The 21549-nt window shown below is 48.5% G+C and overlaps 1 protein-coding gene across 1 annotated transcript; it reads right to left on the reverse strand.

The window, feature by feature from the left end:
* Positions 1 to 302: 302 nt before the first annotated feature.
* Positions 303 to 18398, reverse strand: ING5 (inhibitor of growth family member 5). Its single transcript, XM_084892623.1, has 8 exons — positions 18325 to 18398; positions 15409 to 15480; positions 13529 to 13695; positions 12082 to 12193; positions 11824 to 11917; positions 6944 to 7079; positions 6647 to 6708; positions 303 to 3655 (listed from the first exon to the last, which is right to left on the reverse strand). The coding sequence occupies exons 1-8, from the start codon at positions 18359 to 18361 to the stop codon at positions 3613 to 3615; spliced, it is 723 nt and encodes a 240-aa protein (XP_084748749.1). The 5' UTR covers positions 18362 to 18398; the 3' UTR covers positions 303 to 3612.
* Between the last annotated feature and the right edge of the window lie 3151 nt (positions 18399 to 21549).

The raw sequence follows: 21549 nt of genomic DNA on the forward strand, positions 1-21549 counted from the left end.
ACCACTGGCCACATGCCCAGTGCCAAGCGTACGGACGTGCTCTGGCAACAATGCTGCAGCTGGAGTCACCACCTGTCTCTGTAAACTGTACTCCCACAGATAAACTGGGGGCGTTGAGTGCATCCCACTGCACCTTCCTGCCAGGAATGTGTTTGCCTTTGCATCACTGTCTTGGCAGGGAGGGGACAGGACAACCCAGATACTTCTACCTGGCCCTTCAAAATTCAACGTAAGATATACTCACCACCTCTGGACACAATGCTGAAGTTTTATCATTTCCCAAAATGATGCATTCTCTACTGTTTGTTCAAAAAAATACTTTATTAAACAATATATCCATAATCTATAACATGATCAAAAAATACAGATATACATCTTTACATTATTTAATAAAAAGATTTACAATATTATCTTTCCTTTACAAAGGGAACATAGGTAATAATTCCTTGAAAATAAAATGTAACATTCATGTTAAAGCTGCATCATCTTTTTGGATGAAATGTGGCTAAAAGTGACCACCACGAAACACATACGAAGGAAGAAACTTCATAGGACTGTCTCCTGAATGAGAACATTTTTTAGACTTCTCACTTGAAATGCCTCTCAGCACAGGTAATGACAACTAATCACTGTTCACTAAAAATGGAGGAAAACCTTAACTCAAGAATGCCCATGAGAAGTGTCCGAATCCTGTGCGGGGCAGGCCCTGGCTGTGGCATGTGGACAGTTATTGCTTGAAGCGGCCCCTTCCAGGGGCTGCCAGGGGCAGGTCAGGAGGCAAGTGCAGTGTGGCTCCCTGGAACAGCACTGACGCAAGGCTGGCCGGCATCCCCATGCACCTCACCACACATGGCTGGACATCCACACGGCTTCCAGGGCCCTGGCTAGTCCAGTCTCACATCCACCTGCCTGGGGCCCAGCCTGCACAGTGGGGACAGTCACTCAGGCCTCAGCCCAGCCAACAGCTCCGCTAGCACAGCCAGAGATGCAGAGCTCAGCTTAAAAAACTGTTAGTGTAGATGTGTCCTGTTGGAAAACAGGGTTTCTCAAATGCTAGCTGAAAATAGCACTGAGAATAAGAAAAATGGTTTTGCTTAACTCTGAACAAGATACCTCTTCCCTTACCAGTAAACCCCAGCCATGGAGGCCGCACCCTCACCTGCTGGGCCCAGCCCAGACCCTGCAACCTGAGGGCTGGGGTTGGCTCCACAGCTGTCCTCAGGATCAGAGATGGGACCTGGCAGGCACAGACTGGGTTCCAGCCTGAACCACCCCCAGGACGAGGGCAGCCAAGCTGTGGGGAGCACATCACTGTGGTGCTCCAGCCATCAGGGCCAGAGCCAGCCAGGTGGCCTGACATTCTTTCTCAACCAGAAAGCCACCCTTTTGTCCTCCTGATTCCAACGGTATTAATGGTCAGGAAGGGCGTTCAGGCATACTCCAAACATCCCAGGGGACCTTACTATCATGCTCATGATTTCCATTTTTTCAAAGCTGTCTGCATATTATTTTGGTAATATTATTGTCACTGGCAAAAGTAAACACTAGAAACAGGTAAGCACAGAAACTTACAAAAAGTCAGCACATGGGACGCTGCACAGTGACAAGCAGAATGACAACATTGAACTTTAAACAAAAGCTTAAGACAGAAGTTGGTCTCATTCTCAGGAAATGAGCATGGCCTCGGGAAACCAGGCCATCCACATTTCATCCAATTGAAACTAGCCAGCCATTAACCTGCATCCACAAACACACTGTGTTCCAGTGGCAAGTGAGTGTGTTTAAAGATGAAGTGCAAATATTAAATTCGCTTCCAAAGAATCATCACAAACTTAATGTACTTACCTATCCTCTCCACAAAAATTGATAAAAAGAGGGGGGAAAAAAAATGTCCACAACTGATCCCTCACAATCTTTAGACACCTGTATGTAAAAGCTAAGTTGCTAAATACAAGCGGGCCTCGTGTTCCAGTGCAGCTGAGTTACAGGTGCGCCCCCAACTTCTTCCTGAGCAGCAAGAAGACATCGGCTCTGAGACAGTGCATCAGCCTGGAAGCCAGCAGGGACAGGCTGCGGCAGCTGCTGACCCCTACCCTAACCACAGCACACAAGCTGAAGTGACCCCCCCCCCCCCAGCCAGCAGTCATTTGGAAGCGAGTCCTGCTCCCTCGAGTGGCTCTAGAAAGGACAGCAGTCGGACACGTTCTGTGCAGGGTAAGACCCACTAAGGGCCACAGACTCCAGCTGGACCCCAGCTGTCCTCTGATATCTGCTCCCAGTTGCCAAATATTAACTCATTTGCATGGAGAGGCTGGTCTGGGATGCAGCTTCACCAGTTCCTCTGCCCTATGTCCTCTCCGTGGTGAAACACGAGGCTCGGAGAGGATGTGGCACAGGAGGCCACTGGAAGGAAGCAGGTGGGCCACTCCAGAGGACACTCCGCACAGAGATTCTTCTGAAGCTGGGCATTTCACACCTCGATTCTATCTCTTGGATCTTTATTTTTTTCTGGCAAAAGAAACCCTGACTTGTCTGAATCATGCGGGGTGGGCCTTGGAGAGTCCAGGGACACTCCCGGAGGCCCCACTCTAGGTACCTTCACAAGTGGATCTCAACATACCAAACGTATGCGATGTCCCCAGCTAGTACCAAAGAGACAGTTGAAAACCAGTTTGGTGAATGCTGCTTAAACAGAAAGTACACTCTAGTTTCCTAGCTTTGTTCCAGAACTGCTATTGTGGCACAAATTCACAGATCACATCACATAATTGTAGTCCTCTGGGAGACAAAGTGCTGACCCAGTGTGTAACAGAAGCAGGTTCAAAATCAGCTCTTGGTAGACTAAATTCACTTCACAGACAGACTTCATGCAATTACAATAATTTCATCTTCACAGTAAAAACATCCGGAATTCCCAGAGAAATGGAACATCTGCCAGTCTGTTACGCTGTTTCTCATTGGTGCTGGTCATGGTCACCTACAGCCCATCTGCCAATCCAGGGCGGTTTACTCCGGGCAGTGAAAGCTCAGGGGAAAACCGGCAGTCCAGGTAAGAAGGCAGTGCACAGCCACGGAGAGCTCCTGGGAGGCGCAGCCCTTCCTGCGCAGCCGCGAGCTCCGAGCGCACCTGAGTCGGGAGGGTGCCTTCCGGCAACGCCCACCAGGCCACACAGCCGTGCACTGGGCGCGGCCAGTGTGCACAGAGTGGTGTGGGCTCTCAGGGGAAGCCCAGGAAACTGCAGGCCACACAAGGCTCACACCTCTAGCTGCAAAGTGATGGCAGTATCTGCTCCCAGAGGGCACGTCCCACCGTACTCAGCACACCGCATGCACACGCCCACGGAGTCCTCGGGGTGGTGGGGCTGCTGTGCTCGGTGCTGGGTCTGTACAAAAAGTCATGAGAACTAAGTCACTGTGGCAAGATCCCTCCTCTGTGCAAACAGGGTATCAGGTGGGTTCTTGTTGGTTTTAGGAAATATCCAGAATTACAACTGGCCACTGAGTTATTAAATATCATTCAAAATAAGGTAGCTTTAAGATGAAGGTCAAATATTGCAACGTGAATAAAGGAGTGTATCAACTTGCTCTTCGGGCTCGGTGTCATCCTCTTCCTTACTTCTTCTTCCTCCTCTCCTGGACGCACCGAGGACAGAACCTATGATGAGACAGTGTCAGCCCTCTGCAGATTCCCGCCAGCACTCGGGAGCCCAGACCCTGCCTCCCGGTGGGTGAAACAGCACCAGAACCAGAAGAGAGACCCACACACACAGTGCACAGCTCTCCCCCCAGGAAAAGTCTCCTAAGCAAGTCACTCGACCTAGCATGGCTGTCTTCACATAGATACACATCAAACAAACTGCTTTTCAGACGTGAGCATTCCTCTTAACCAAAACAGAGGCACCTGCTGTTGAGCTGGTGGCCTAGTGTGGGTGTAGGATGACGTGCACGCCGACCAGGCAGGCCACAGGCTCCGGCCCAACCTGCAGACTGTGGTCAGGTGACCCTGCGCAAGCAAGTCCCAGAGTCTCAGACACAGAGCGCTTTCTCAGTCACTCCTGGCCCATGGCAGCACACGGGGACACAAGGACAGTCCAAACTGCTGTCCACCTCAGCCCTCCTGAGCTCTCTATCAGAAGGCAGCTGATTGCCATGTAATCACCCAGACCAGGTCTACACTAGTGAATAGGCCCTGAGGAAGCCTCGGTCCCTGCTCTTGCCCCTGTCCCTGCCCTCTGGCCCCTGCCCTAGTCCTGCCTGACCCCTGGTCTTACCCTGCCCTCTGGCCCCTGCCCTAGTCCTGCCTGACCCCTGGCCCTACCCTGCCCTCTGGCCCCTGCCCTAGTCCTGCCTGACCCCTGGTCCTACCCTGCCCTCTGGCCCCTGCCCTAGTCCTGCCTGACCCCTGGCCCTACCCTGCCCTCTGGCCCCTGCCCTAGTCCTGCCTGACCCCTGGCCCTACCCTGCCCTCTGGCCCCTGCCCTAGTCCTGCCTGACCCCTGGCCCTACCCTGCCCTCTGGCCCCTGCCCTAGTCCTGCCTGACCCCTGGTCCTACCCTGCCCTCTGGCCCCTGCCCTAGTCCTGCCTGACCCCTGGCCCTACCCTGCCCTCTGGCCCCTGCCCTAGTCCTGCCTGACCCCTGGTCCTACCCTGCCCTCTGGCCCCTGCCCTAGTCCTGCCTGACCCCTGGTCCTACCCTGCCCTCTGGCCCCTGCCCTAGTCCTGCCTGACCCCTGGTCCTACCCTGCCCTCTGGCCCCTGCCCTAGTCCTGCCTAACCCCTGGCCCTACCCTTGCCCCTGGCCCCTGCCTGTCGACTGCCCATGCCCTGGCTGAGCCCTGAAGCAGCAGCACCAGCACACACAGTACAAGCACGGCAATCAGCTCACATCTCACCGACCAAGAAGCCTGTACACTCGGTGATCTCTAAAACGACCACAAAGAAGTACAGTACAGTGGCTCAGTAGTTGAGAATTGACTTATGAACCAGGAAGTCCTGGTTCAATTCCTGGTCAGGGCACAAATCCGGGTTGTGGGTTCAATCCCCAGTGGGGGGCATGCAGGAGGCAGCCAATCAATGATTCTCTCTCATCACTGACGTTTCTGTCTCTCCCTCTCCCTCCCTCTCTGAAATCAATACAAATATATAGAAATAGAAATAAAAAGACCCCAAATAAATCAGGAGGAGGACAGCCGGGTTGGGTCCCCACCATGCCTCCGGGCTCTGCCTGTTCTCCCAGAGGCAAAACTGTTTTCCAAGGCCTGCTAGGAAACTTCCACCAGGAGCTCCACAAACAGCTCAAACATAACATGTCCAGAAACAAACCCGAATCAAACCCCTCCTGCCTCATCCCCTTCCATCAGCTCAGGAGCTCCCGTCGTCACAGGCCAAGCCTGCCCCGTGGGCCAGCCTCCTCTAGCCCACAGGGCCGCCCTGATCCGCCAGGGCCCTGACCACAGTCCCATCACATTCCCATCACCCACGCCACAGGGCACTGTCAGGGCTGCTGCCTCACTTCTCAGACTTGCTGGTGTGTCCGGGTGGCCAGGGAGCCCCTGCCAGGACAACTGCACAGGCTGAGACACTGCGTACCGCACCCGGCCTGCTGTCATCCACTGAGGACCAGAATAAAGCAGACTGTCCTCAGGGCATCTATCCCCGTCTACTTACAGCAACTGGGAGGGTGACATCTCCACAGCTAAAACCTAGAGCAGTGTTTCCCAAACTTCTGACATATGTGTACCCCTTCTATAATTTTCATAACGCTGAATACCCCTCGTACTCATGAGAACGTAGAACTAGGAGCAGCCAAGCACGGTGCAGTGCATATCCCCACCGAACTCCGGTGCAACGCGTACCCCCACCAAACTCTTCCCATACCCCTGGGGGTACGCGTACCACACTTTGGGAAACACTGGCCTAGAACATGCCTTCCTTTAGCACAACTAAACAAAACCAGGTGTTTACTTAAATGGCATCACAGGGACAAGTGAATACCAGGATGAAGAACAGGATGGGCTCAGTCCAGAACATGTAAGTCCCTGACTAGGCACCTGGTCAGGCGCCCACCCACCTGGTCCCAGTCGTTTAATAATGCGTTCCTCATCTTCTCTGAAAGCTTCCCCAGCAGAAAAGAATCCCTCATTTCGCATTCTTATTTAGGATTATCTCTACCTCACTCAGAAGAGTCAGAATGGCCATTATATAGAACAACAGAAATGGAGGTGTTTCGCAAATACAATAGGAGATGCCTCATGTGAAGTGGGGGGCAAATGACTCTCATTGGCCCTAACTGGTTTGGCTCAGTGGATAGAGCGTCAGCCTGCAGACTGAAAGGCCCCAGGTTCAATTCCGGTCAGGGGCATGTACGTTGGTTGTGGGCACATCCCCAGTGGGGGGTGTGCAGGAGGCAGCTGAATCGGTCTCTCTCTCTCATCAATGTTTCTAGCTCTCTTCCTCTCTGTAAAAAACCAATAAAATATATATTTTTTAAAAAATTACCCTCATTGACTTGGCCAGGCTCACAGGACCAGTGTGTGACACAGCCAGATCCCCAAACCCCCCCAGGGCCAGAGCAGGGAAGGTTACTAGGCCCAGCCATCCCCACCTCATTCTTGGGAAGGAGATAGAGCAGTGCCCCATACTGACCATTTTCCTTTGGGCTTCGTGGTCAGGTCTACACAGGCAAAGTGAAACCACTCAATCGGACACTGCAAGGCGGCAGGGGAGAGGGGAAGAGCTGCAGTGAGCACTTGGCTTGCTGTGTGCCAGACACAGAGAGTCTGCCCCCTCCCCATCCCACCGTCCCCTCACCCCTCCCCAGCTGGTACAGGACTCTACCCAGGGTTCTATGGGGGGGAAAGGGGGATGCCACAGTGTCCGGCTTCCCATCTCAAGGCCCCGCATCTTTCGGCAGAACCCCACCACAGCATGCCCAACACTCACATCTGGATTGTCACAGCCAATCATTTCCCCGTAGGACACCTGGTGGCAGAGGCAGTAGGTGGGCTCGTTGGGGTCCACAGGCATGTCCAGCACATCAGAGGGATGCACAGACAGGATAGTGTCAGTGAACTCCGACCTGCAGGGACACAACAGTGTTGAGCAGCAGTTAGATGGGACCACACTGCCCTGTGGTACCCGACTAGTAGTGGGGGCAAAGGCACATTCACCTTCCGGCTTCGGGGTCCAGCCCACTTAGGCACATGAAGCCATCCTGTCTCAGTCCCTCCACCTAGATAGGACCTGCTCCCAGGACTCACCTTCACCCCAGGTCAACCCTCTTGCGCCCCCAAGGGCCTCTCCTCCCCACCCAGAGCAGGCACCCTGCGGGATCCCACCCAGACAGGTCTGGCAGTTTGAGCAGGCCTGCAGATTGTTTCAGCTGCCCCCTGACCCTCGCCTGTCACTCTGTGTTCAAGAGCACGGGCCAGATGTGGGTGGCAGCACCTGGCAAGGTCACCAACTCGCCAGCAATCAGGGCTGGGAATTAGTCCTGAACCATCTCCTCTCCAATCTCACCAGAGGGAGCTCCAGGGTGGAGGGGCTCCAGGGTGGTGGGCGCTCATGCTACCCCTGGAGGGAAGCACATAGGAAGTTGCCAATCCTGTCCTTCGAACAAGCCTGGCTGACTGGACACCAGAGCTGTCCTCCAAGCTAATGCCCGTGGACGTAGGGGATATCCCTCCCCAGGCAGTGACAGGAGCCCCTCCCAAACACTGCAAGTAGCCCTCCAGCAGGGGTGGCTGCTCATCCAAGCTCTGGGATGTGGGGGCTATAGGAGGAACTGTCTCCAAGCTACACACAGCTCCTGCCTTGCCAGAAGACAGCATGGCCAGGCAAGGAAACAGCCCACCTAGTATGGCTCAGTGGTTGAGCATCAACCCAGAGTTCATGGTTCAATTGCCGGTCAGGGCACATGCCCAGGTTGCGGGCTTAATACCCAGTGTGGGTGTGCAGGAAGCAGCCAATCAATGGTTCCCTCTCATCATTGATGATTCTATCTCTCTCTCCCTCTTTCCTCCTATATGAAATCAATAAAGATATATATTTTTAAAAATAACTAAATAAAAGTCGAAACCGGTTTGGCTCAGCCTGCGTACTGAAAGATCCCAGGTTCGATTCCAGTCAAGGGCATGTACCTTTTTTGTGGGCACATCCCCAGTAGGGGGTGTGCAAGAGGCAGCTGATCGATGTTTCTCTCTCATTGATGTTTCTAGCTCTCTGTCTCTCTCCCTTCCTCTCTGTAAAAAATCAACAAAATGTATATATTTTTTTTTAAATAACTAAATAAAAATAATAAAAAATAAACAAATAGAACTTGAGAAGAAAATATAGAAAATGAATGATTCACTAAAGGAGGTTAAAATTCAATTAGACACCAAGGGAAAAGAACTTGAAGACAAAGAAATAGAAATTATCTAAACTGAGCACAGATAAGAAATTAAGCAGAGCCTCTCTGATCTGTGGGAAAATGTCAAGCTAAATAACATACATGTAATTGGAGTCCCCTAAAAAGGATGTTATGGCGTACAATGGGTTAAAATCTATTTAAGATAATCAATGGTTTGACCTGAAATAATAACACTAATATATTGTGAAGCTTGTCACACGTAGAAGAAAAAATTCTGACAATAACACCAAAAACAGGAGCAGGAAGGAAGAATATGTGTGTAGGTTTTTATAGTAAACATCTGAACAATCTAAATATTGCACAAAAAGGCGGAGATTATCAGATTAGATGAAAAGCAAGACGCAACTACTTGCTGCCTTCAAGAAACCCACTCTAAATACAAAAACATACACATGTTGGAAGTAAAAGACTAAAAAAGAAAACATACACCATCAAAAACTCACCATCAGACAGTAGGAAGGGCTGTAGTAATAGCAGACAGAACAGAGTTCAAAACAAAGAACATTACAAGTAATAAATAAATAAATTTCATAATGATAAAGAAGTCAATTACTTTTTTAAAAACTAAATGCTCATGTAGAACCAAATAACAGAGCTTCAAAATACATGAAGCAAAAATGACAGACCAGAAAGGAGAAACAGATAAATCTATAATTAGAGTTGGAGATTTCAACAATCTTCTTTCAATAGTTCATAAACTAAACAGAACACCAGTAAGAATACAGAAGACTTAAACAACACTATTAATCTAGCCATTGGATTCACATTTATAGAACACTCCACCCAACGACAGTAAAATACATATTCTTTTCAGTGGATATGGAATGTTTAGCAAGACAAACCAAACCCATAACACAAGTCTTAATCAATTGTAGAAGATTTCAATTACAGAAATGTTCTCTGATCGTAACAAAAATAGAAACTGAATTCAGAAAGTTACATGGAAAATCCCAAATTACTTGGAAACTGAGAAACCTATTCACACATAAGCTTGTGTCAAAGATAAACCACCATGAAACATTTTAAATATTTTGAATGGAATTTAAAAATATATATATCAAAATTTGTGAGATGTAGCTAAAACCGAAATTAGAAGAAAACATACAGCTTTAAATACTTGTTAGAAAAGGAAGATCTGAAAATCAAAGATCTAAGCTACTTCTATCTTAAAAAGCTAGAGAAAGAAAAGCAAAGCCCAGGCTGGTTTGGCTCAGTGTTGGCCTGCGAACCAAAGGACCAGGTTCGATCCTGGTCAGGGGCAAGTGCCTGGGTCTCTCTCTTCCTCTCTGAAATCAATAATAAAATATATATATTTTAAAGCAAAGTAAATCTAAGTAGCTTAGTAGGAAGGAAATAATAAGAGCAGAAATAAATGCAATAGAAAACAGAAGGGTGCCATGGCCAGTGTTGCTCAGCGGTTTGAGTATCGGCCGGCACACTGAAGGGTCTTGGGTTCGATTTCTTGTCAAGGGCATGTACCTGGGTTGCAGGTTTAATCCCCAGCCCCACATAGTCAGGGAGCATGCAGAGGCAACCAATCGATGTGCCATTCTCACATCAATGTTTCTCTCTCCCTCTCTCTCCCTCTCTCTCTGTCCCCCTCCCTCTCTTCTACTCTCTCTAAATACAAAAGAAGACAAGAGGAGGGTGGTGATCAATGAAACCAAAAGCTAGTTCTCAATCAAGACAAAATGAGAGAAGACATAAAATACCAATGTCAGGTCTAAAAGAGCAGACGTCTATACAAATCCTACAACATTAGAAGAATCATATAATATTATAAACAACCTGATGTCAATACGTCAGACAACTTACAAGAAACTACAAATCTTTGTAGACACATTACCAAAACTGACTCAAAAAGATACAAAAAGCCCAAATAATTCCATAATTTAGAAAAAATATCAAACCATATACTTAAAATGAGAGCATCTTACTGTATGTAAATTATCTTCTATAATAATAAAAGCATAATATAACTGAACAACCAAACAGCAGAACAACTGCCCGGTCCAGACAAAGCTGGGGCTGTAGCCATGGGATCGAGGCAAACACTGAGGCTGCAAAGGCCTACTCTCATGTATCCAGCCTCTAGTCCTTAATAAAGTCCATCTCAAAGTTTAATGTCCAAGGGTATACTCATGGGGTAAAAAAAAAACTATAAAGAACAAGTAGGGCATATACCATATATACTGTATATGTGGGTCATGTTGGTTTGGGCAGAGTGAGGAGGTTATGGTTCTGACAGGCATGTCAAAGGACATGCCTCTCACAGCAGCTCATCACACTATGTTTGCTCTGTGTCATGCTCTACATTCCTATAGTGCTTTACAATACAAAGGCTGGCATCTGGGTGTTTTTAAAAGATGAAAGGTTGAACACCAGGTTTAATAACCAAAAATTTTCCTTTTTTGTCAAGATCTAACTCTTCAGTGGAAACCGGTTTGGCTCAGTGGATAGAGCGTCAGCCTACGGACTGAAGGGTCCCAGGTTCGATACTGAAGGGTACCTTGGTTGCGGGCACATCACTAGTAGAGGGTGCAGGAGGCAGCTGATCGATGTTTCTCTCTCATCAATGTTTCTGGCTCTCTATCTCTTTCCCTTCCTCTCTGTTAAAAATCAATAAAGTATATATTTTTAAAAAAGATCTAACTCGCTGAAACCAGTCTGGCTCAGTGGATAGAGCGTCGGCCTGCAGACAGGGGTCCCAGGTTCGATTCCGGTCAAGGGCATGTGCCTTGGTTGTGGGTACATCCCCAGTGCGGGGGGTGCAAGAAGCAGCTAATCGATGATTCTCTCATCGATGTTTCTGACTCTCTATCCCTCTCTCTTCCTCTCTGTGAAAAATCAATAAAAAAACTGTCAGAATCATATCCACAAAGCCAGCTGGCATTTCACCATATTGTCTTTAGTCTGAATATTTCTGAAAAGCAACATTACAGTACAGGGGAGGGCGTCAGGTGGCCAGCTTTACATGAAACACCTTCAAGGTCAAGTTAAATGATGTGTGTTTAATAATGCAATCACACAATAAGGGATATATACAAAATATGTTTATATATAAAATGATCAACTGATACATAGACAGCTACTAAACAGGGGCTTAGCCCGATTACACACTGTTACGTTACTCAAGACGCAGGCATATGCTCCGAGAAGGGGCTGTGGAACCAGCCTGACGCTCTTGCACATGGGCCACCAGGCAGGGGCAGGTGCACTCCCTGGGAGTCACGCTGCTCACCTCGGCGGCTTAAGGGACTGACAGACTGACACACGAAAAGTCCACAGAACTAACTATAGCCACGCTGAGCGTGGTAAGCACTTCCTCAAGGGTGGCTGTCCCTGGTGTTTAGATCTAGCAAATACTAATGGTGTTCTTTGGGGGAAAATAGAAAAGAAAAAGGCCTCTCACCCTCCTTTGTGCTTCTTTTTCTTTGGAGTGTCTTCTTCTGAGGTCCTTCTGCCTCGCCCCCGGGAACTTCTCTTTTCTTTCTGGCTTCGACCTTCTGAAAGACAGTGAAGACTCAATTACTGTCACTGAATTCTCTAAAGCAGGACAAGGTTTACCCAAATATGGTATTTACCGACAGGCTCCTAACATATTTATCAGACAATTCTTTAAAACTCCATAGTTAAAAGTAACAAAATAAAGAAAAATGGACAGACTTGCTTTTTAACCCTCGTCCTCCAGAGCTCTCAAAGTCGCTACCCTCCAGCTTGTCTTTCAGGTCTGCTTCAAAGCGCGCCAGGTCTGCATCGAGCCTCCGAATGTGTTTATCCACCTGCACACACGATCGAGTCACATTTAACATGAAAGTAAACAGCCTGGAGTCACAGCCCAACACCAGCCAACCACTCCGCGCTATCTAAGCCTCTACCTGAGCCTTCCATTAACAAGTTCTGCTAAAGCGAGACCACTGTGTCAGAGTGTACAAGACGGTCCTTTTTGACACCTCAACCAAATAGATCCTGCTCAAGAAATACCATGATCGGCAATATGAGACAGAGAGCTGTGAAACACAATGGACTAGGGTTGAGGATGTTTGAGGAAAAAAGTAAAAAAAAAAAAAAAAAAAATCCTCTGGTGCTTTGGCTATGGATGAGCTGGAAGGAAGGGAGAGAAGGCTCTGCAATCAGGGCAGCAAAAGGAGCCGAGCCTGTTCCCATCCTGAAGTCACAGCCCACCAGGGAGAGTGACAGCACCTTCCACATGTAGAAATGAATCACAATCTTCATTTTGCCTCATAGTAAAAATCTGACTCAATGAAAATTGACCAAAGCCAATATTTCAGAAAGCAGACTGCATACTCCAAAGATATAGCACTTGGGGCATCAAAATCCCAAATGCAAGCATTAAGGTCTCCTTTTAGAGTATTCTTTCTCAAACTCAAGTTACTTCAGATTTTTAAGAAGTCACTGTTGCTTGATGGGGGACATGGGTGTTCGTCAGGGACGGCCCGCAGGATGACAGATCTGCCATACGGCATGTGCCTCCTGGAAAAAGGACTCCAGGCCACCGTGAGAGCTCTGAGTGAAGAAGCTTACTTGAGAGGAAACAGGACACAAATTCTAGGAGTTTTTCTAAAGATGACCAAAAAATTGATTAAGCCCTAACCGGTATGGCTCAGTGGATAGAGCGTCGGCCTGCGGACTGAAGGGTCCCAGGTTCGATTCCAGTCAAGGGCATGTACCTTGGTTGTGGGCACATCCCCAGTAGGGGGTGTGCAGGAGGCAGCTGATCGATGTTTCTCTCTCATCAATGTTTCTAATTCTCTATCCCTCTCCCTTCCTCTCTGTAAAAAAAAAAAAATCAGTAAAATATATTTTTTTAAAAATAAAAAAGCAAACGTGACTTCCTTTTGAAAAAAATTATTAAAAAATCTATTTATAACAATGGACTGTTTCCCCAGCTAAATAAATATGCAAAAGAGCAGAGAAAACAAGACGCATTCACAGTCTGGGGTGAATGACACCCCCCATTTGCACCTCCTCTGGAAGCATCACTCCGCCAGAGTCTAAACTGTCCTCAGCCCCCAGCTGACCCTGGCCTTGGGATCCCTGAGCAGCTCTTCCCCACCCACAAGCCCCAGCCCCCAGCCCACCGCCCGGTCTCTCACCATCTCGTAGGTTTGCATGGCCAGCTGCACCTTGTCATCGCTATACTCCTTGCACTTGCTGTAGGCGCTCTGGATCTTCTGCAGATGCTCTACCCGCTGCTCTGGAGACAGCGTCTTCACTGTGGAGATGTACTCCGCAGCCAGGATGTCAATCTCCGCTTTCTTATCTAATAGAAAAATGGCTGAAAGCTAGTCCCTGCAGGAGATGCCAGAACAGGCTCACATTGCCAGACTGGCAACAAATGAAGCCTGACAACATCAAGTGTCGGCAAGTGACTGACAAGCACCCCGGAGTACTGTAGGTGGGGACACAAGGGCACAGCACTCCACAGGCAACATGTCCACAGGCAGTGTAGTGTGTCTACAGACAGTGTGGCACCTCGGAGCTGGACAGAGGCTCCGGCCAGGGCAAGGTGCCCAGGACAGTTCTGCATATGACTGCTGTCCCAGGAGCATGCATCATGCCTGCTCTGACTCGTAGAAGTCCCTATCGGAACAATGAAGTGTGTGCTCACCTTACCTAAGACCAGCATACTACTCTTAGGTACCCACCCTAAAGATTTAGATGCCAGGATACACATGGGAAAACACCATAACTTCAGAACGAGAAACAACCCAAATGTCCAGTCCTCACTTGAATAAATAGCTCTGCTCCAGCAACCTAAAGAACTAGCTGCTGGTTCACAGAACACTACCTATTAATCCACAAAAGGGACAAAGGACATGCTGTGTGGCTCATAAACATCCAGGGGGGACAGACACAACTCTTAACTCTGGTTTAGAGGTGGGAAAACACCTGTTGCAAGTGGGATTCAGGGTGGTGGCCCCAGAGGGTGGTCACATAGGTTCCAAGAAAAACTACTAGGTATACAAAAAATGTAGCCCGGCCGGTGTGGCTCAGTGGTTGAGCATCGACCTATGAACCAGGAAGTCATGGTTCATTTCCTGGTCAGAGCACATGTGTGTTTTTCATGCTCAGTTCCCAGTAGGGAGCATGCAGAAGGCACCCAATCAATGATTCTCTCTCGTCATTGATGTTTTTATCTCTCTCTCCTTCTCCCTTCCTCTCTGAAATCAATAAAAATATTTTTTTTAAAAGAAGTACTAGCTAACTTTTTAAACTATGCATAAACAGTTTGAAATTAGAAAGTCTTTTAAAAGAAAGAAAAGGTAACATATTTTGACGATATGGAAAGGATGATCCTTACAGATCTGTTTTGAAGAAGTGTAAGAATCCAAGGAACTGCTGAAACCGGTTTGGCTCAGTGGATAGACCATTGGCCTGTGTACTGAGGGGTCCCAGGTTCGATTCCGGTCGAGGGCATGTACATTGGTTGTGGGCACATCCCCAGTGTGGGGTGTGCAGGAGGCAGTTGATAGATGTTTCTCTCTCATCGATGTTTCTGGCTCTTTATCCCTCTCCCTTTCTCTCTGTAAAAATCAATAATATATATATTTTTTTTAAATATATTTTATTGATATTTTTACAGAGAGGAGGAAGGGAGAGAGATAAGAGAGCTAGAAACGTCGATGAGAGAGAAACATCGACCAGCTGCCTCCTGCACACCCCCTACCGGGGATGTGCCCGCAATCAAGGTACATGCCCTTGACCGGAATCGAACCTGGGACCCTTCAGTCCGCAGACCGACGCTCTACCACTGAGCCACACCGGTTTTGGCTAAAATATATTTTTTTTTAAAAGAAAAAAAGAATACAAGGAACTAAGTCTGGTTTAAAGTATCAGAAACTCTCTCTAGACACTATCAGAAGCCATAGCCTAGATCTAGGCCACACAGCCCCACTGCAAAGGCTGGTCACCCAGTGCCATCCCAGGATCCTGGTGCCTCCTCTCCCCAGATGTACTGAAGGCCTGAGCCCACCTTCTGTCCTCTGGTCCAGCTCACGCATCAGCTGGAAGTTCCTCTGAAGTTCACAAGGAAGGTTCTCGATACCTGAAACACAAAGACATGTACTTCTCAGGAGAGGCACACAAATCTACCTGCTAGGCTTTTACCCTGAAGTCGACAGATAATAAGCCCACTTTGTCTTCTCTTTCTGCTAGAGTTTGAAGAGGACAAGGATTAAGATACCCTCTTTTAGTGGCTTGTGAGTACCAAACACTGATATAAGGCCAACACTTCCGTAGTTGCCAAACGCTGGAGAAGCCACAGGTGAATTCAGAAACCAGTTGCGAGCAGAGGCAGGAAAGATGGTCTCTTGACTCCCACCCCAAACCCTCCAGTCTAGATTACCCCACCACAGCCACCCAGTCCAACCCCAGGGTCTTCTTTGATCTTTCCCCACCTTACTCTGAAATCTGCACTGGGTAGTACAAACCAGTACTGCTGGTAGAATTTTATCCAAGGATGAGCCAAAACCGGTTTGGCTCAGTGGATAGAGCGTCAGCCTGTGGACTGAAATTCCGGTCAAGGGCATGTACCTTGATTGCGGGCACATCCCCAGTAGGGGGTGTGCAAGAGGCAGCTGATCGATGATTTTCTCTCATCGATATTTCTAACTCTCTATTCCTCTCTCCTCCTCTCTGTAAAAAATCAATAAAAATATATTTATAAAAAAAAAAGAACTTTATCCAAGGATGAAAGCGTTCTCTACGCTGTCCAAAAATGTGGGCATTGGACACACTGGGCTACTGAGCATGTGAAATGGGCGAGTACCCACTGAGGAACTGAACTTCTAATTTCACTCAAGTTTATTTACTTAAGGTTAAACAGGACATGCTTAACCTCACAGGTGGAGGATCCCATGCAAAGCTGCTAACCTGTTTGTGCTGCCATCCTCATAGCTCTGGCCAATGTCTCCACACACCTGCACAGCCACAACCGGCCCTGACTGGACTCCTGTGTCCAGTCTTGGCCACCCTCCACTCTCCCCATGTGCCAGCGATCATTTCAAGAGCTCAATCTAATCTTTAGAAGCTGCTGCTTAAAGCCCCAGTGCTCCTCGGCTCCCCAGAGAGCCATGAAAACTCCCCACAGCCTCAGGGCTCACCATGCCCTCCCCAGACCTCCTTGCTCTGCAGGATTCTGCAGAACAGGCCACTCCCTGCTCTCCAGACTTATGGGGCCTCTTTGTGGCCTTTAATTTTCTAAAAACTTTAAAAATAATCTGTCTGCCCATGTGATAGTAAATTCCAGGAAAATGGAGATCATGTCTGCTTTCCTGGAACACAGGACATGCTCAAGAAGCAAGCAAGTGCCCTAGCCAGTTTGGATCAGTGGATAGAGTGTCTGCCTGCGGACTGAAGGGTCCCATGTTCAATTCCAGTCAAGAGCATATACCTTAGATCAAGCAAAGGATTTGTGTGCATACATATGAGCCTAACCAGTGGTCAAGGACAATAGGGGGGTGGGAGCATGAGTGGGGAGGTGTGAGGGATTGGAAGGGGGAGTTGAGGACAAATATGTGATACCTTAATCAATAAAGAAATTTAAAGAAGAAGAAGAAGAAGAAGAAGAAGAAGAAGAAGAAGAAGAAGCAGCAGCAGCATATACCTTGGTTGCAGGCTAAATCCCCAGCCCTGGTTGGGGCACGTGTGGGAGGCAACCAATCAATGTGTCTCTCACATGGCTGTTTCTCTCCCTCTGTCCCTCCCTCGCCCCTCCACTCTCTCTAAAAATCAATGGAAAAAAATACCCTCAGGTGAGGATTAACAAAACAAAAAAAGTAGCAGATGCCTCCTTTTCCAGACTTCCTGTTCAGGTTCCTCAGACCCTCCCCTAGGGGGCACTGGGCAGATGGTGGGACAGAAAGGGCAAGCCCCAGTGCTCCCAAGCAGGCACCTGAGTGCAGATCTCTCTAGTGACAATGAAGGGAGGGCTCCCCTCCGGTGCTCTCCCACCTGACCTGCGCTTAGGATGGGCCAGGAGAGCAGAACTAATGACCAAAATTGGGTAACCCCTTCTTGGGGAGAGCTGATCCCCACTGTCTCCTTCCAGCAACTCCTGGGGCGCCCAGGCCGGAGTGACCATATCACCAGTGCAGCAAGATGTCCTATGCCCCAGCCAGAGGCAGACACTCCCCAAATGTATGTGACCTTGACCTACTCAGCCTCCGTGAAAAGCGGGAATTAACCAATCTGGTCAGGAGGTCCACCCTGAGCTACAGATAGAAGGATGACTGCTGGAGGAGCCTCATGGATATCAGTTCTGAACACATAATCAGTCCCGCAAAAAGGCAGGCATCTTGGGAGACCCTCCAGGCCAGCATCGCCTACCCATCTTCCAGATACACAACCTGAGGCTCAGTGCCCTGAAACGACTCCGTGAACCCCAGGCCCGGAGCCCTCAGGCCCGGCTCAGCATTCAAGGGGGTTGGGGCTCACCACCATCTTGGGGCCTGAGTTGGGGGGAGGCAGGCCCAAATCAAGTAAGGGCGAGGCCAGGGACCAAGACCAGACTGCGGAGGGCGGGGCCCACTCGGGGAGGCTAGAACTCGACGGGGCGTGGTTTTATGTGGGGCGTGGCCGGTTGGTGAGGGCGTGGCCTATCAGGAGAGCCGGGCCTAGCTGAGAGGGTGGGACCGCACACTAGCCCCGCCCCGCCGTGACGCACCTAGAATTGGCGCGGTGGTGTCGGTGGACCCGGCGCCGCACCCCCCGCGCGCTTCCCACCCTTGTACCCGCCCGATCCGCGTCCGCCTCCGCCGCCCCTGGGCCGTCCCACAAGCCCCACGAACCCGGGATCCGCACGCGGCTCTTAGCGTGCGGGAGGGAAATGGCGGAGAGGCCCCCGCACGGGCGACGGCCCGGGGGAAACGCGGGTGGGGGGAGCGCTTACTGTCCAGGTAGTGCTCCAAGTACATGGCAGTCGCCATCTTCGTCCGCGGCCGCGCTCTGGGTCTGCGCAGGCGGGCGGAGCCGCGAGAAGGAGAGGGCGGGGCCGGCACGCTCACTATTAATGAGCTGCGCGTGAGGATTGGTCAGCAGGCGGGGCGGCCACCGGCGGGATCCGCCCCCTGGCTTCCGGCCGGAGTGGTGCGGGCAGCACCTAGGGGGAAGCGAGGTTGGGGACCGTTCGCTGTAGGAGCGTTGAGGGAGAGGAGGTTCCTAGGCCCCTGTAGGCCTGGTCGTCCTTTCAGCCGGGTCCGGTCTGGCGGGGGCCTGGGAGGAGTGAAGAACGCGGTCCAGCGGACCTGGCGGATCTCCTGGAGTGCACCGGATGCGCTTAGAAAAACGGGGGGTCACGGCGTCAGCACGTGTCGCTGGGGGTCAGAGAAACGCTGGGCCGCGCGCTAGCGGCCCCGAGGCCCCTCACGGGGGTGCAGAGGAGGGGCTCTGCCCGACCCCCGCGTGCGGGAGGGACCACTGGTTCCTGGATGGAAGGATCCAGGACCCAGAACCGCACACCCCCATCCTCCTCCCTTGGGATTCAGGGAGCGCTGACCAATGAGTTTTCTTATAGAAAATGCATATATAACACCAGCCCCCTCCCAGCGGTGTGGCTCAGTTGGTTGAATATCCTCCCATGAATTGATTCCATCTCGGGGCACTTGCCTGGGTGTAGGGCTCATCCCCAGGGGGGCCCTATAGGAGACAGCCCATTGATGTTTCTCTCTTATCAATCTATCCCTTTCAAAAATTAACAAAAAACAAAGTACTCCTCCTCTAGGTGGACGAAAAAGGGCCACATACTAAACCTGAAAAGCTCAAGGCAGGCCTGCATGCTGGCCTTACAAACTCAGAAACCTAAAATAACCACAAAGGATGGTCTGAGATTAAAACTTTTTAACTAAAATCAGTTTATGATGGGTAATCATGTCCTAGGCTAGATAGACTCTTCCCTGATGAAGGTAAATTTTCACCTTAAACTTGTCCTCTTTGCATCTAGGATAACATACGTATTGGGATGTCAAAGTGATTTCTTTTCCAGACCCTCAAAACAGGTGCTGCTACAGAGCAAGACCACAAATCCTCTCCTTACTGAGTTAATTGTTGACTGTTAATTATCCTGCACCTACCTAGTGAAAAAATATGTCTGTTATTATACTTTTTATCCAATCCCAGAGATTTCTCCTGCTTTGCTTTCTGTTGCCTCCCTTATCTATTACCAATGGATTTCATGTGACCCACTTTTGTCTTCTCTTTTTATTATAATGTATAAAATAAGGTGCGAAACTGCCATTCTCTGGAACATTTTCTCAATCCATTGAGATTTTGCTTCCCAGCAATTGTGGACAGTTCGGCTCAAATAAACTCACAAAAATTCTCTACAGGTTTGAATGTTTCTTACATTGACACCTAAACCCGAAATTTAAAAAAAAAAAAAAAAATGAAACTTTTTGCCAACTTTACATTGATTATGAAAATTCAAAGTATCCAGGAACTTATAAAGGAGTTTTCCCCACCTCTGGAAGGTACTGGACTGTGACTATCTTGTTCACCTTTGAATCCAAATGGTAGCAGTTTTTGGTGCATTCTTTCTGGCCCCATTTAATGCTTGATGAGATGCCCACACACATGCATACATTACTAAATTCTACCCTTATTTTTTTTAAATGTATTTTATTGATTTTTTGCAGAGAGAAAGGAAGGGATATAGAGAGCTAGAAACATCAATGAGAGAGAAACATCGACTAGCCTCCTCCTGCACACTCCTCACCGGCGATGTGCCCACAACCACCAATGTACATGCCTTGATTAGAATTGAACCTGGGACCCCTCAGTCTGAAGACTGATGCTCTATCCACTGAGCCAAACGATTTTTGGCATACTACACTTTTTTTTTTTATTATTGTTTTAAGTGGCTAAGTTTTTGGGGTTTTTTAATTAATAGGCTTTATTTTTTTTTTAATATATTTTTGATTTTTTTACAGAGAGGAAGAGAGAGGGATAGAGAGTTAGAAACATCGATGAGAGAGAAACAGTGGTGGTCTTATCAGCTGCCTCTTGCACACCCCCTGCAAGCAAGATACATGCCCTTGACCGGAATCGAACCCGGGACCTTTCAGTCCGCAGGCCGATGCTCTATCCACTGAGCCAAACCAGTTTCAGCTAATAGGCTTTATTTTTTAGAGTAGTTTGGGACTCACAGAAAAATTTAGAAGAAAATAGAGTTCTTGTATAACCCTTCCACAGAAACATGAACTGGGTTTTCCCCAATACAAACATTTTGTATTGGTGTGGTTCATTATTAGGATTGATGAAACAACATTGATACATTATTATTAACTAAAAGTCCATATTTACATTAAGGTTCACTTCGTTGTACAGTTTTGTTAAGTACCCACCATTACAGCATCATACAGAAGTTTCTCTGCCCTAAAAATTCCCTGTGCTCTGCCTGTTCATCCCTCCTCCCCCCAACCACCCCTGGCAAACTCTGATCTGTCTACTATCTCTATAGATTTGGCTTTTCCAGAGTATCATATAGTTGGAATTATACAGTATGTAACCTTTCAGGTTAGCTTCTTTCACTTAGTAATACTGTATGCATTTAAGTTTCCTCTATGCCCTTTCCTGGTTTTATAGATTCTTTCTTCTAAATAGCCAAATACTTCATTTTCTGTATATACCACAGTTTTTCCATTCACATATTGAAGAACATCTAGGTTGCTCCCAAGTTTTGTCAAGAATAAAGCTGCTGGTTTGGCTCAGTAGATGGAGCATCAGTCTGCGGACTGGGTCCGGGGTTCGGGTCCGGGGTTTGGTTCTGGTCAAGAGCATTTGCATTGGTTGCGGGCACATCCCCGGTAGGAGGTGTGCAGGAGGCAGCTAGTTGATGTTTCTAACTCTCTATTCCTCTCCCTTCCTCTCTGTAAAAAAAATCAATAAAATATATATTTTTTTAAAAAGAATAAAGTGTTGTGGGGTCGAACCCTGGGTTCAAAATAAGACCACCGGAGGCTAATGATTTATTAAAAAAGCAGGCAAGAATTTATTGAAATGTCTGGCCAGGGCAGCTGCAAGAGTACCACACGCAGGTAGACCCTACAGGACTGCGCTGCTTAAGGGGCAGGTAGTTCCTTTTAAAGGTTCTGAGAAGGAGCCAAAACCGGTTTGGCTC

The sequence above is a fragment of the Pipistrellus hanaki genome (assembly GCF_964339955.1).
Source record: "Pipistrellus hanaki genome assembly, chromosome: 8".
Taxonomy (NCBI): Eukaryota; Metazoa; Chordata; class Mammalia; order Chiroptera; family Vespertilionidae; genus Pipistrellus; species Pipistrellus hanaki.

What these genes read in the sequence shown, in the direction of transcription:
- ING5 (XM_084892623.1), bottom strand. Translation starts at nt 18,361, where the DNA reads ATGGCGACTGCCATGTACTTGGAGCACTACCTGGACA. An exon ending in CTTGGAGCACTACCTGGACA is followed by an intron (nt 15,481 to 18,324) that starts GTAAGCGCTCCC and finishes TTTGTGTTTCAG; the next exon opens with GTATCGAGAACCTTCCTTGT. An exon ending in ACGAAGCCCAAAGGAAAATG is followed by an intron (nt 3,656 to 6,646) that starts GTCAGTATGGGG and finishes GTCTCATCATAG; the next exon opens with GTTCTGTCCTCGGTGCGTCC.